This window comes from Melospiza georgiana, chromosome 10 (genome assembly GCF_028018845.1).
Source record: "Melospiza georgiana isolate bMelGeo1 chromosome 10, bMelGeo1.pri, whole genome shotgun sequence".
NCBI classification, from domain to species: domain Eukaryota; kingdom Metazoa; phylum Chordata; class Aves; order Passeriformes; family Passerellidae; genus Melospiza; species Melospiza georgiana.
This window is the reverse complement of record NC_080439.1, coordinates 22845025-22858037: the sequence shown is the minus strand read 5'-3', so window position 1 is coordinate 22858037 and position 13013 is coordinate 22845025. Positions and strand designations below refer to the sequence as shown.

Genomic DNA, 13013 nt, shown 5'->3' with positions numbered 1-13013 from the left:
TGTTAAATCCAGACTATTTTAACAGTTAGACTCTGTATGTTCAGGGCAATCAAAATCACACACAACCTAAAAGCTGTAAGGTGTTAATTCTCTAAGTTTCATATTATCAGAAGTACTTTTAAAAACATAGGCCTTTATTTGATTTAGCAGTGAATTAAAGACTGCTAGAACAATGTATTGATCTAGAAGGTTCTATTTTGGAATGTTGAATGAGGGAGACAATTAGTCATGATGCATTTCAAAGTATTTAGCAGTACTAGAGGTGTTAACTTTTCATCTTTCTGGCCACAAGCAAGTTATCCTCTTTTTAAGTACCACTGAACTCAGAAGAAAAAGCTTCAAGTAAGAAAGCAGAAGAAACTGTGAATGTAATTAATGTAGAAAACCACCACCACATTGGGAGGAGAGCAGAAAAGAGGAGTAGTGGCCAATACCTGTAGCATTCTGAACACAGTATGGAAAGACTGCATTTTTTTAAGAAAGTTTTTAATTAAAACCCTTAGAAGCTATCAACCTATTTCCAAAGTATCTCTAATTTTAATGTGTTCTAAAAAGATAAAGGTAAGAAGGTACTCCTTTTTGTAAATTAAAAAGGAGGTATAAATTAATTTCAAGTTCCTAAATTACAAAATCTTCTGTGAAATCTATCTCCCTTCATCTACCACATTATGCTTTATACAGGTTTGTTTGCAAAGGTTGATTCAGGGAGTACTGGGGGTTTTGTTGTTTCATTTTTTTCAAGTTTTTTTATTTTTTTTTTTTTATTTACATTCCAATTCTGAAGATGTGAGCACCCTAAACCCAGTTATTGACAAATATGTTGTCAGTGTTGTCTGCTTTGATTCTTTTGACTTGTGCTTTATTTATACACTCTGGTAAGGAGCCAAGCTGCCCAATGGAACAAGCAAACTCTGCAGAGATACAGCAAATTAATTCTGTGTTTTCTCAGTTGCTGCCTGGTCCACAACAGCTTCCTCCTTTCAGAAAGCTGCCCCAATGTGAAGGCTTTCTCCTCCTGCCATAACTGCTAGTGGCAGACAGGGAATAACACTTTTTCTTCACAGGAAGCTGGTGCTGTCTGACAGCTGCCTTGCTCCCCAGATGATCTGAACAGACATGTCACAGAGATGGGGAGCAGTCTCTCCTGCTCCAGAGACAAACAACCATGAAGCCCTTACAGCTCACCCACACCTTCCAGACAAAAACTGCTTCAATATTTCCTTCTCTCAATCTTGCAGCTGCAAGAATTGACAGAACAGTGCCCACACCTTCCTCTCTTACTCTCCTGGGATGACTCCAGTGCTCAGTGCAAGCAGCAAAGTCTGGAAGTTTACTGCTCTAAAAAGCAGTTCAGATTTGAACTGTTAATAGCTCTGAAGGTCAGAGCTGGCAGCAGAAGCATTTGAAACATTTGAAATGTCAGCAGCCTAAGCTATTATAGTGGCAGGCAAATACATTCTGCAGCAGCAAGAACTTTTGCACTGCTTTTGTCCTGTCAGCATAGGCATATAGATGCAGTATTTAATCAAGGGATGAAGATAATCTCACTCCTGGACAACACAAATTCTCTCTTAAGCTGAAGAGGACTGGAAAATGTTTTGTCATAAAACACCTATGCATCCAACATCAGCTGGGGCTACTGGTGACCAAATTTAGCTTTTGTCTCTACATTCAGTGTCCCCAGAGGCAGATGTGTGTACCACTTTAAACCTTTAAAGTTTAAAAGGTTAGTGCCAGAAATAATTCAGCTTTGTAACTAAAATAATCTGAATCATTAGAAAATCAGCCTCTGGCACTTGGGTCAAAATGGACACCAAATCTAGCCTGATGCATTTACACACTTGTAAGATTTTTAAGGTTTCCAGTGCTGATTATTCATGGTTATCCAAAAGAACAGAGTGCAAAAAAGGGCAATGGGAATACTGGATTCAAGCACAGTCAGAGCAACTGCAACATCATAAAAACTCATGCTAAAACATTTAATGTTTTCCTAGTAGACACTAAAGGGGGTTTTATTTTTAAAATAAACTATAGTTTTGCTAGCCTTAATGAAAAGCTAAGTCTCAGTGCTTGGTTTTCTACATGCATTTCTAGTAAAGGAAATACTGATTCTTCTTTTTTAATTTTTTTAAAGTTATGTGTCAATGTAATTATCAGATCAACCTCCAAGATGTTCAGTGAGTCACACACAGAGACAAGTGTGTTCAATATGGTGCTACCAATCACCAGCAATCTCTGATGAACTGAGCTCAAAACTGAATGTAAGTGAAGCAACACAGGAACAGCTGGTAAAACAAATCCTGACAACTTTGAACTATATTTTACATTTAAACAAATGTGAAGTAATACAGAAGATACAATTGTACATTTTGCCTCTAGAAGCTGAACTGTAATCAGACTTTAGAAGTTCAATTCTCAGCTGTGGGCTCACATCCTCACTTTCTTTCAAGAGTCAAGGATCCTGCTGAAAGACTTTGCAAACACCACAATGTAAGTGCTCTATTTCATTTATATATCCTTGAGCAATCCATGCCAATTCAGACCTGGACCAAGAACAGCTCATGAAACATGAACAACCATTCCTACCTGGCAGTTATCAAAATGAACAGCCACCACAAGGTTTCCATTGTAGAGCTTATCTTGGAAGCTCTCTGGGATCACAGGCTCCTGCTCTGGTGGATAAGTGTGCTTCAACCAGTCCATCCAGGAGAGACCCACAAGGGACTGAATCTTCTCCTCACTGATTCTCCTCATTTTAGCTCGGAAGTCATTCACTTCAGGATCTTGTAAGGCATCAAACTCATGGAGACCTGAAAGAATTCAAGGAAGCAAAAGGATACACAGCTGTAAAAATACTGCCCATCCCATTTAAACTGTTACTGTCTTGAAGTTAAAGTGGCACAGGTGGTTTCCTTCAGACATCCCATCCAAAATGGATGCTCAAAGCTGAGCTGGGTTCTACATTGTCCTGTACATCAGTGTTTTTCAAAGTTACTTGTACAATTGGCATGAGTGTTTATTTTAAACAAGAACCAATGTATCTCCTAGCTACTATGAAGTAAAAAAAATCCAACCTTACCCTGAATTCAAGGTAGTTTGAAAGTTTAAAGTCTCTCCTCACAAGAGCAAATTTTAAAAACCACAGTAAATGCATTGTAAAGATCACAGAGCAGAAGTGCTTTCAAGCTATAGAGGTTTTTTAATTACCCAGAAAGATGATATCATCCTTTTAAATTTTCTTTAAAAGTCAAAGAAGAAAATCCTCTACTCACGTCAAAATGACATGACTAAAATTTCTACCAAGACCAGTTAAGTTCCTTTTCCAAAACATGTAAAGAACAAACACACAGGGCAACTCCTGCCTGGCCACTTGGTGGCCTTCTGTGATTGAGTGACATCAGAGGACAAGGGGATGGCTGTGGATGTGGCTTCTGAAAGGCCTTGGACATGGGCCCCATAATGTCCTTGTCTCTAAACTGGAAAGAGATGTATTGGATGGGGGACTGCTCAGTGGGTGTGAAATTGGTCAGATGGGCACATCCAGAGGGTCACAGTCACCAGCTCAGAGTCCCAATGGACAGGAGTGACAAGCAGTGTCCCTCAGGGTCACCAAAGTTATTGACTAGCTTCATTAATGACATGGACAGAGGCCCTGAAGAGCTGCAGATGACACCAAGCTGGGGGGTGTGGTGACACAGCCAAAGGAGGGGATGCCAGCTACAGCAACCCAAACAAGCTCAACATGGGAATCTCACAGAGGTTCAACAAGACCAATGCAAGGTCCTGCCCCTGGGTCACAGCAACCCCCAGGATCAACACAGGCTGGAGGATGGGGAGCAGCCCTACCCAGAAGGATTTGGGGGTGCTGGTGGATGAGCAGATGGGGAGCAGCCCTACCCAGAAGGATTTGGGGGTTCTGGGGGATGAGCAGATGGGGAGCAGCCCTACCCAGAAGGATTTGGGGGTGCTGGTGGATGAGCAGATGGGGAGCAGCCCTACCCAGAAGGATTTGGGGGTGCTGGTGGATGAGCTGGACGTGACATGGCCATGAGCACTCAGAGCCCAGAAAGACAAACGTGTCCTGGGCTGTATCACAAGCACTGAAGGCAGGTGGGCTGGGGAGGAGATTCTGCCCCTCTCTTCTGAGCCCCCAGCACAGGGGGACAGGGACCTGCTGGAGAGACTCCAGAGGAGGCCACAAAGAGGCTCAGAGGGCTGGAGCACCTCTGCAGTGGAGATGGGCTGAGAGAGCCTGGAGAAAAGCAAGCTCTGGGGAGTTCTTAAATTAAAAGAGAGCAGATTTAGATTATATGTAAAGAAGAAATGTTTTACAAGGAGGGTAGTGAGACACTGGCAGCAGTTGCCCACAGAGGTGGTGGATGCCCCATCCTGGACACTGTCAAGGTCAGACTGGACAGGCTCTGAGCAACCTGGTCCAGTTGAATGTGTCCCGGCCCACAGCAGGGTGGTGGAATGAGATGACCTTTAAAAGGTCCCTTTCAACCCAAACCATCCCATGTTCCTATGATACAATGGAAAGCTGTGACTTTTTGGTACTTCAGGGCATGTAGGGCCTGCAAACGTCTTTATCTTCACTGGTGAACTTTGAAGGACATTGTCCAAATCACACAAAGCACCCAGCACCTTCTGAGAACAAAGCACTAAGTTTAGAAACTCAGACAGGAACACTTTTTTTCCATGCTAAGGTACAGAATAGGGGCTGCTTAAGGCAGGATCTCACACAGCTCTGATAAACCAAATATTCAATCACAGAATGTGAATCTCTCCGAATCTGTCAGGATCTGTCTGAATGGTTAAACTGACCAACTGTTCCCATTGTCAGCTCTAACAAATAGGCAGACAGTGTACTGCTGAAATCTAAACAAAACCTGCAGTCTTTATAAGAGACCTAACAATGGCTCATTGTTTTAAAACAAGAGGTATGACCTCATATGACCCTGTCAATCTTGATTGTATAACCATGCAGACTAAATTGAAAAGCTGAAAATTCTGAAATAACATCACGAATAAGTTACTGTGAAACCTTTAAAAATAGCATTTCATTGTTTGATGAAAATTAGTGTCACAATTGACAGCAAAAGCAAGAATCATTGTTAACCAACTCAGACACCACGTATAATAAAATCATAATAATTTCTAGCTCCTTCTGAGTATTCAGTTTTCTGGGAGGTTATTTATGATAACACTGCTCAAGGATTATGCTGTTCTTCATTTAATAATAATATATATTTTCTCCTCATCTACAAAATAAAATTTGTTCCTGATTGATGTAGCAATACATTGCTGAAATGCAATACAGAAAGTAGCTTTAAATAACTTGCATGTGTTTCATGTTGAGTATTTAAATTCTTTCCAATTACATCAGTACTTGTTTGACAAAGGGAAATACTGAATTTTTAACAGTTTTTTCTTTAAATCCACTCCTCCCTGCCCAATTAAGACCCTCATCCACAACAAAGTTTAACCTCATTTCTCAAAAAAATAAATGGAATTACCTTTGCCTATTAGGACACCTATTTTGGAATCCAACTTTTCTCCTGGATCACAGTTCCTTGTCACTAGTTTAAGGACAGGAAGAAAGGGTCTAACATCACAAAGTCTCCGTGTTTCATCCTCTAATTCTTCATGTACAGCAGTCTGATTCACACATGAGAACATGTAAGAGTCAATCTCCATGAGGAGATGAAAGAGTGGGTAGGAATGTGCCTGCTTCCATAACAGCTGCAATGAAAACAAAGAAATAAATGAAAAAAAACCCAAAAACAGAAAATAGGGACGTATCTTAAAGTACTGAAGGTACCATTCATTTCCATTTATGATCCCCCAAAAATAGAAAAGAAACATGTTTGCTACCTTGTTTAAATTTTACCATTATAAATCACTGCATGTTTACTTTGTCTCACTTCTAGTGTCTATCCTGAGTGATTTCCAGGACAGACCTCTGGAGTTAGCATCAGCATTCCTTTTCTTTGGGGAACAGCTAAATATCAACAGTATATATTCATGGCATGTCAAGTTTCCCTGTGCCACAAGCAGCAAGGCAACCAGGCAGTTTAGCTCCAATCCCTTATTGCTGTCACTTACACATTTATTTTCAAAATCTTTATCACTTGAAATCACTTGATGTATTAGGAGTAGGTTAGTCTGTGCTGTAATTCATTCACTGGGAGAAGTTACTGAGGAATTAGGAAACGTCCTCACATGGCCATTATCTGATCAAAGGTCATTAGATTGCTTTTTAGTGTCTGTGGTCACTTCCTTACATTCTGCCCTTCCCTTTGTTTGGACATTCCATCGTGTTTTAAGTGCTGCTCCAAAACCTTTAAGAAGAGGCAGATGCAGTTTTTAAAGCAATTATCTTTGGTGCCAGTCAACAGAAGCAGGAGCCCAATCTGTGACTTTAAAAATCTAATCAGGGCAATGTTAGCTCAGCAAACAATGGTCTGTCAATGTGTTAGAAAAAGGCTCAGAGTAGCAGTACAGTATTAATTGGAGCTATTAGAATAACCTCTGCTGAAGTGTAACTATCAGCAAGAAGCCACTTTCCAAGCCTTGCCCCCTGCCCAAACCCAGTGCTGACCCCCCCAGACACATTCCTTTATCAGTCAATCTGCTGGGCACTTGCCTCCAGTACCTCATTTCTGTGCCTGCTAAAATTCATGACTTGATTTGCCAGAGGGCAGGCCAAAATGAGAACCAGCCCTCATTCCAAACCTCAGCTAACTGCCCATTTGGTGTTACCTGTTTAATCTGAGATATGGTGGCATCTCGAGGGACATCCAGGTTGATGTAGATTCCAGTGGGCAACAGGAAGTCCACAGATATTGAGCCATCAGCACCAATCTGTGAATCCACGGCCCAGATGTCAAGGCTGTCTGTCACGGCAGGAGGCATTATGGAATCTCAATAATATCATAACCACATGGCCTTAGGGAAAAAGAAAAAAACCTAAAATTCAGTATACTTAACCTTCCATAATTAGACACACATTTTAAAGTCTTTGGAAGGTTGACATAAGCCTGCTTTGTACAGCTCAGCTTACAACTCTGAGGTCTCAAATGCCAGTATTGCAAACACATAAGCATATTTTTACTCATTAATGTTATTTAATATACTAAAAGTATTTGCCTAGCAAAGCACTATTGTTGAGGTGTTTATATCATTAAAACTAAGTAATAAGAGAAAAAACTAATTAGAGGTTAGCTGAAACAAACTAAGAAATTCATTTCAAGTTCTCTCTAAAACTTTACCTGTGTAAAACACAACCAAAATAAGCTTCATGGATGAAGAGTGGCAATATTTGATCAGTTTCATTATTTTATTTTCTGCAAGTTTCCTCTTAGTTGTCCATTAACGTGGCCGGTGACATGCAATTTGAAAGTTTGTATTAACAGCAGGAAAAGTTTCTTTGACTCTGCTACGCACTGCACTACTAGAAAGTGCCATTTTCCTCTGAAGACACTTATCTCAATTTGTTCTCACCCTTAGAGAAGGATCACTGAACTCCACCCACGGTGGGAACTGCCTCCCTGCAGGGTAGGAGGAAACCCTGCCCATGATCTCCTCTGGCTCACTCCTCTGCCTTCCTGCTGCCTGTGCTCTGTATTTCAGCACACTCCTATTTACTCTGAATGCTGCCACTGGTTTTTCTGACATTCCAAGTCTTCTTTTGTGATTACCACTCTCTAAAGCTGACTTTTCCCTTCAGCCATGGCTCACTGAATCACTTACCTTCCTCCTCATCCAGACAATGCTCCTCAGCTGCCAGAAGGATGGGGAGCATTGGAAAACACTACAATAAAGCACTTTAACACACAAGTTACTCCTGCATCTTTTGAGTTCTTGTTGGACAGCACAAAATGCGGGAAATCACCCTTTGTAACAGAAAAGGTCAGAATGTTCAACTCCACTGTGCAGCTCCCCAATATCTCAATTAGTCCTTCCCTTCCCCACAATGGATAACAGATGATGCCAGCAGCACAAAAATCAACTTGCCACAAAAATCAAAGCTGCCTCAGGTATTTGCCAACACACTCCATCCCCCTCGAGCTGTCACATAAATGCACTGAAAAACAAAAGCCAGATCATTCCAACACCTTTCCACCTGGCCTTAGCAAAGCTGTGAGGACCAGCACAAGCTGCCAACACATCTTGGAACCACATCAATGCATGGATCACTTCACATTCCACTTGTACTAGATAAAATATAGCAGAGATTTCATTAATGCCAAATAAAAACACCTTTAAATTTCAGAAAGCATAAGTTCATAAGGAAAAAAATCTTTTTTCTCAATAGAAGCAATAATTAGGGAGCTTCTACCATCATCTCTATCAAAAATAGTTTTACCACCATTATGTCCACATTTTCATAAAAAAAAAAATCCACTACACTGAACATAAGTAATTAGAGGTGGTAGTATGGTAAAAATAACAACTCAGATATGAAGATATTTTATTTTAATCACCACCGTTTACAAATCCATCCATTCATCACTGGACATGCAAAGTTTAGCATGGTGTGTGAGCCCTAAGCTGTCTAAAGGAAAGAAATAAAATGTTACCCCACCATTACACCCAGCACAAACTATGTTATTGGAATAACACAGCATCTACCCAAAAAACAAACTCAGATAAAATGTCTAATTCCTCATTAGCAATCAGTATATTTTCCACAAGCTGCTATTTAATGGGATACTATTTGTTTTCCTCCATCCAGTTACTGGTACTCATAATATGCAGGCTGCAATTCTGTTGGAACTGAAATTAGCAGTCAGCAAAAAATACTAATACTGTACATTTTTCATATTTGGATACTCACATTTGCAGTTATTTTCTGCGCTCATGAGGGTAAAATAAAGAGGTATTTCCATTACAAAGCGTTACTTGGACAGGTACAGCAGCAAGAAAATCTATTTTATGTAGTTTTTTTGTATATAGTCCATCCCTGCTTTAATTCAGTGTATCTTTTCTATTTCCATCCTCTTTCACATGTTTCCCACAGTTGCAGTTGTTGAAGCCACTTTAGTGCATCAACAAGAGTTTAAAATCTTCAAAGAAACAAGACTTTAAAATGCTGCTCCATGTCCTGGAGCACAAACACCACAACAGAGAGTTACAAAGTTCTTGTAAGATACTTGTTTCTAATTACAGATTTCCAGCACAGACACCAGAATCTTTAACTGAAAATGCAAATGGAATTGTAAAAAAGGGAAGGGAAGCCATCTGACCAATGTGAGCATGCTGAGGAGCTATTCTTGCCTGCAGGCACTTACTTAACATTTCCTTCCTCAAGGAAGCGGGTCAGTGTGCTTTGCAGGCAGCACCCCTTCTGCCCCAAGAGCTGACATCACAGGGTGAGAGAAGCAGGTTTTATCCTGAGAAACTCAAGATTGCCAACCCACAGCAGCTCTGGGGATGAGTCACGGCCCCAGCTGGGACACGTGTGGTGACTAAATCTCAATATCACATCTAGGAACTGAAACAAAGGCAAAAAGCCATCTGGATTGGGAGTAACAGCACCAGAGACATTTTAAACAACTTCCAGCTAAAGGAAAAAACCAACAATTCAAATAATAATAAAAAGCTATTTCAGGCTGTTAACCTCATAGCTATTCCTGCCCACTGTACAGTAACAACAACCTCACTTACAAAAGAAGGAAGTAATTAAAGCAGCACTTAACCTTGGCTCCTCAAGTGTCTAATCAATGACTTGGAATGTCACAAAGCCCAATACAAAATGCCTTGCTAAGGTACAGGTGGTACTGACAGACAGCATTCAAACCTTCCCATGTAAGTGCAAATTTTCTCTAAGCTTTAACCTGCAAATTTCAGATTCATATATTTGTGTGTGCCCACAAATGTGTCTCCCTCCTAAGCAATTTGTATTTTCATAAACCAGCAGCTCTGCCAGAGCTGCTTATACTAATGGAAAGAAATGGAACACAGATGAGTAGAACATCTGCAGAAGAAGGAAATTTATCACTCATTTATTTAATGTACACAAAGAAGAAGCCCTAAAACAGGATTGCTCAATTGGGTGTTGCTGTTGTGGTTTTTAAAGGACTTTCCATCTCTAGGCAGACAAAAGAATTTGTTCATTCCAGAAGCCAGGAGACCTTACAGCTTTTCCCTCACCTCCCAGCAAAAGTACATCTCCTCATTTAATCAACAAGACTACTTGGAAAGGAAAAAGGAAAAAAAAACCAAACAAAGAAAAGAAAGAGCTACCAGAAGCAGGCTGCTTCTTCGTTGATTTCTAAAATACTTTAAGGACAGACACAGTCAAAAGTAAGCTGCAGATATTTTTATGTGAATTGCAGCCCCCTCATGTTTTCTCCCTAAGCAAACCAGAACTAAAATCATATGTCCAGGTTATCCAGAGCAGGTACAAAACTGGTTTGGAAAAAAAAAAGTAGAACCTCTGGAACATCGCACAGTACCAGTTAACAAAACCCAGGCATTCAGAATATCCTCAGGAGTTTCAGACTAATTCTTCAGACCAAAGGCTCAGTAGGATTTCAGAGGCTGTGGTTACACACTGGGGCTGTGCTCTCTTTCTACACCACCCACCCATTTTCCTGAAGGCAGGCCAGACTGTCTTGTGCCAAACTCAAATCCATTGTGACTCCTTCAGGACATTGCTGAGAGCCCAGGACCACCCAGCTCCAAGGGCTTCCCACCACTGCAGAGCTGGAGAAATCAATTTTACCTGTGCTGGGTAGTTAACTTGCACAGGTACAGGAATTAAATCAATTTTACCTGTGCTGGGTAGTTAACTTGCACAGGTACAGGAATTAAATAAATTTTACCAGTACTGGGTAGTTAACTTGCTTACATACAGGAATTAAATCCAGAAGGTGCAAATATCACAGTGCTGACCAAGGAGATACAAAGGACAAGCATGGGAGGGAGTTTGTAAGGTTACCCTGAAATTAAGAGGTGCCAAGAACAGGCTCACAGAGAGCCTCTCTGGAGCACTGCAAAAAATGAGACATGGAATAACAATGCAATGAACTCTCCTTTGAAAATAATTTATCATATCAGCAAAAGACTCAGACATTAAAAAGTACCAAATCCACTTTAATTGTCATCAACACTCAACATTTATCTGAGTCAGATAAGTTCTTCTAAAACCAACTTTTTGAAGAATGCAGCAATAATGAAAACTCACACTGTGTCATTAAATCCTTTACTTCCAAACTCACCACAAATCCCCTATCACTCATCCTCTGAGATCTGTTTTTCTGTTGTTAAAAGAACACCAACATAAAATCCAACGCAATGTTCAATGTTTTATCTTGAACTAGAATCCAGAAGAATACTAATCAAACACAAGTAAAAGTAGCTGCAAAGAAGGTGGTAATTATAAACACACATATAATGCATTGCCAGAGGAAAATTTTGATGCCCTGTTATCTCTCCTAGTATTTATTCTCCTGAGCACCAAGGAAAAGTCTTTAGAAGACCTATCTTCCATCTGAAATGATGTCACCCAGTCCCTGAAATGTGGTCAGTTCTCTCAGGATGAAATCAGTATGCTATCATCCCAAACAGATGGCAAAAAGTTGGAGGGGAGAATCATTTATATATTGAAAAGTAACTTTCTGTAAGTTTCTTTTACACCACCTCTTTGAAACTCAGGTGCATTTTAAGGGCACATAAATACCTACAGCTCTTTAAGTTAAATATAAACCTGGATTTATTCTTCTTTTTCACTAAACCTATGAATATTGATATAAAGGACGAGTATCAGAAGCAAACTTGTTTTGTATATGCAAAAACTAAGGGCACTCTGCTTATCCAGATTTTTGCTTTATGTAATAAGTTGTTACAACTGTTGAGCACCACATCCAAGACAATCATCACTGTGATCAATGTAGCTCTTTATCTACTGCTTGCTCTGTCATGTGGCAGTCAAGGGGCTAAAAAAAACCAGAAGTCTTGCAGTAGTGAAAAGGGCCACCCCACGCAGACACACAAGAACAGTGTTTGAACAGTATCTCACTGTCCAGAACAGACGAGATGACAATCTGACCACAGTCTTTTTCTAGGAAACAGCAGCACATCACGTAGTCTAAGTAGGAGAAACACTAAGCACTTACACAACACAACCATTGTAATCGTTTTTCTAACCATGTAAACATCTAGTACTATAAAAGGATGAGCAAGCTATAACTGAAATATTTGAGAAGAAACAAGGGAAAAGAACCTATTAGAACGATGGAAAAGGAGTCTGACTATGCAGGAAGACTTATGTCCTATGAAACTTAGAAGGCCTTTAGAAAAAAGGTTTTAAAAAAGATTTTAAAAGTCTGATTTCTTCTGAGGACACTAAAGACAAATATATGCATTAGATGAGGGGCAGTTCACAGCTCTGTATAACTACGTTCTCTTCTGTTCCTCAATCAGCACCAAATTCCTGGGAGCTGTTCTGCAGCCCAGGGCAGTGCCTGAGAGCTGCCCGCGACCGCCACAGGCTGTGACAGGGGCACTTTGGGCACCAGCTCGACCCTCTCCGCTCATCACTCCTGCTCCATGGCCTCACCACTCCTGCTCCATGGCCTCAGCACTCCTGCTCCATGGCCTCACCACTCCTGCTCCATGGCCTCACCACTCCTGCTCCATGGCCTCATCACTCCTGCTCCATGGCCTCACCACTCCTGCTCCATGGCCTCATCACTCCTGCTCCATGGCCTCATCACTCCTGCTCCATGGCCTCACCACTCCTGCTCCATGGCCTCATCACTCCTGTTCTACCCCCTCATCACCCCTGCTCCATGGCCTCATCACTCCTGTTTTACCCCCTCATCACCCCTGCTCCATGGCCTCATCACTCCTGCTCCATGGCCTCACCACTCCTGCTCCATGGCCTCACCACTCCTGCTCCATGGCCTCACCACTCCTGCTCCATGGCCTCACCACTCCTGCTCCATGGCCTCACCACTCCTGCTCCATGGCCTCACCACTCCTGCTCCATGGCCTCACCACTCCTG

General features: G+C 41.2%; 1 protein-coding gene across 1 annotated transcript in view; it reads right to left on the bottom strand.

Moving 5' to 3' along the window:
- The window catches only part of PIK3CB (phosphatidylinositol-4,5-bisphosphate 3-kinase catalytic subunit beta), a 51052-nt gene that overhangs the window by 30558 nt on the left and 7481 nt on the right, over positions 1-13013 (bottom strand). Inside the window, exons 2-4 of the mRNA XM_058031060.1 lie at positions 6763-6948; positions 5517-5742; positions 2587-2810 (exon numbers count right to left, since the gene is read on the bottom strand). Of these exons, the coding sequence (XP_057887043.1) occupies positions 2587-2810; positions 5517-5742; positions 6763-6915 (603 nt within the window). The 5' untranslated portion in view covers positions 6916-6948. The remainder of the gene's footprint in view (positions 1-2586; positions 2811-5516; positions 5743-6762; positions 6949-13013) is intronic.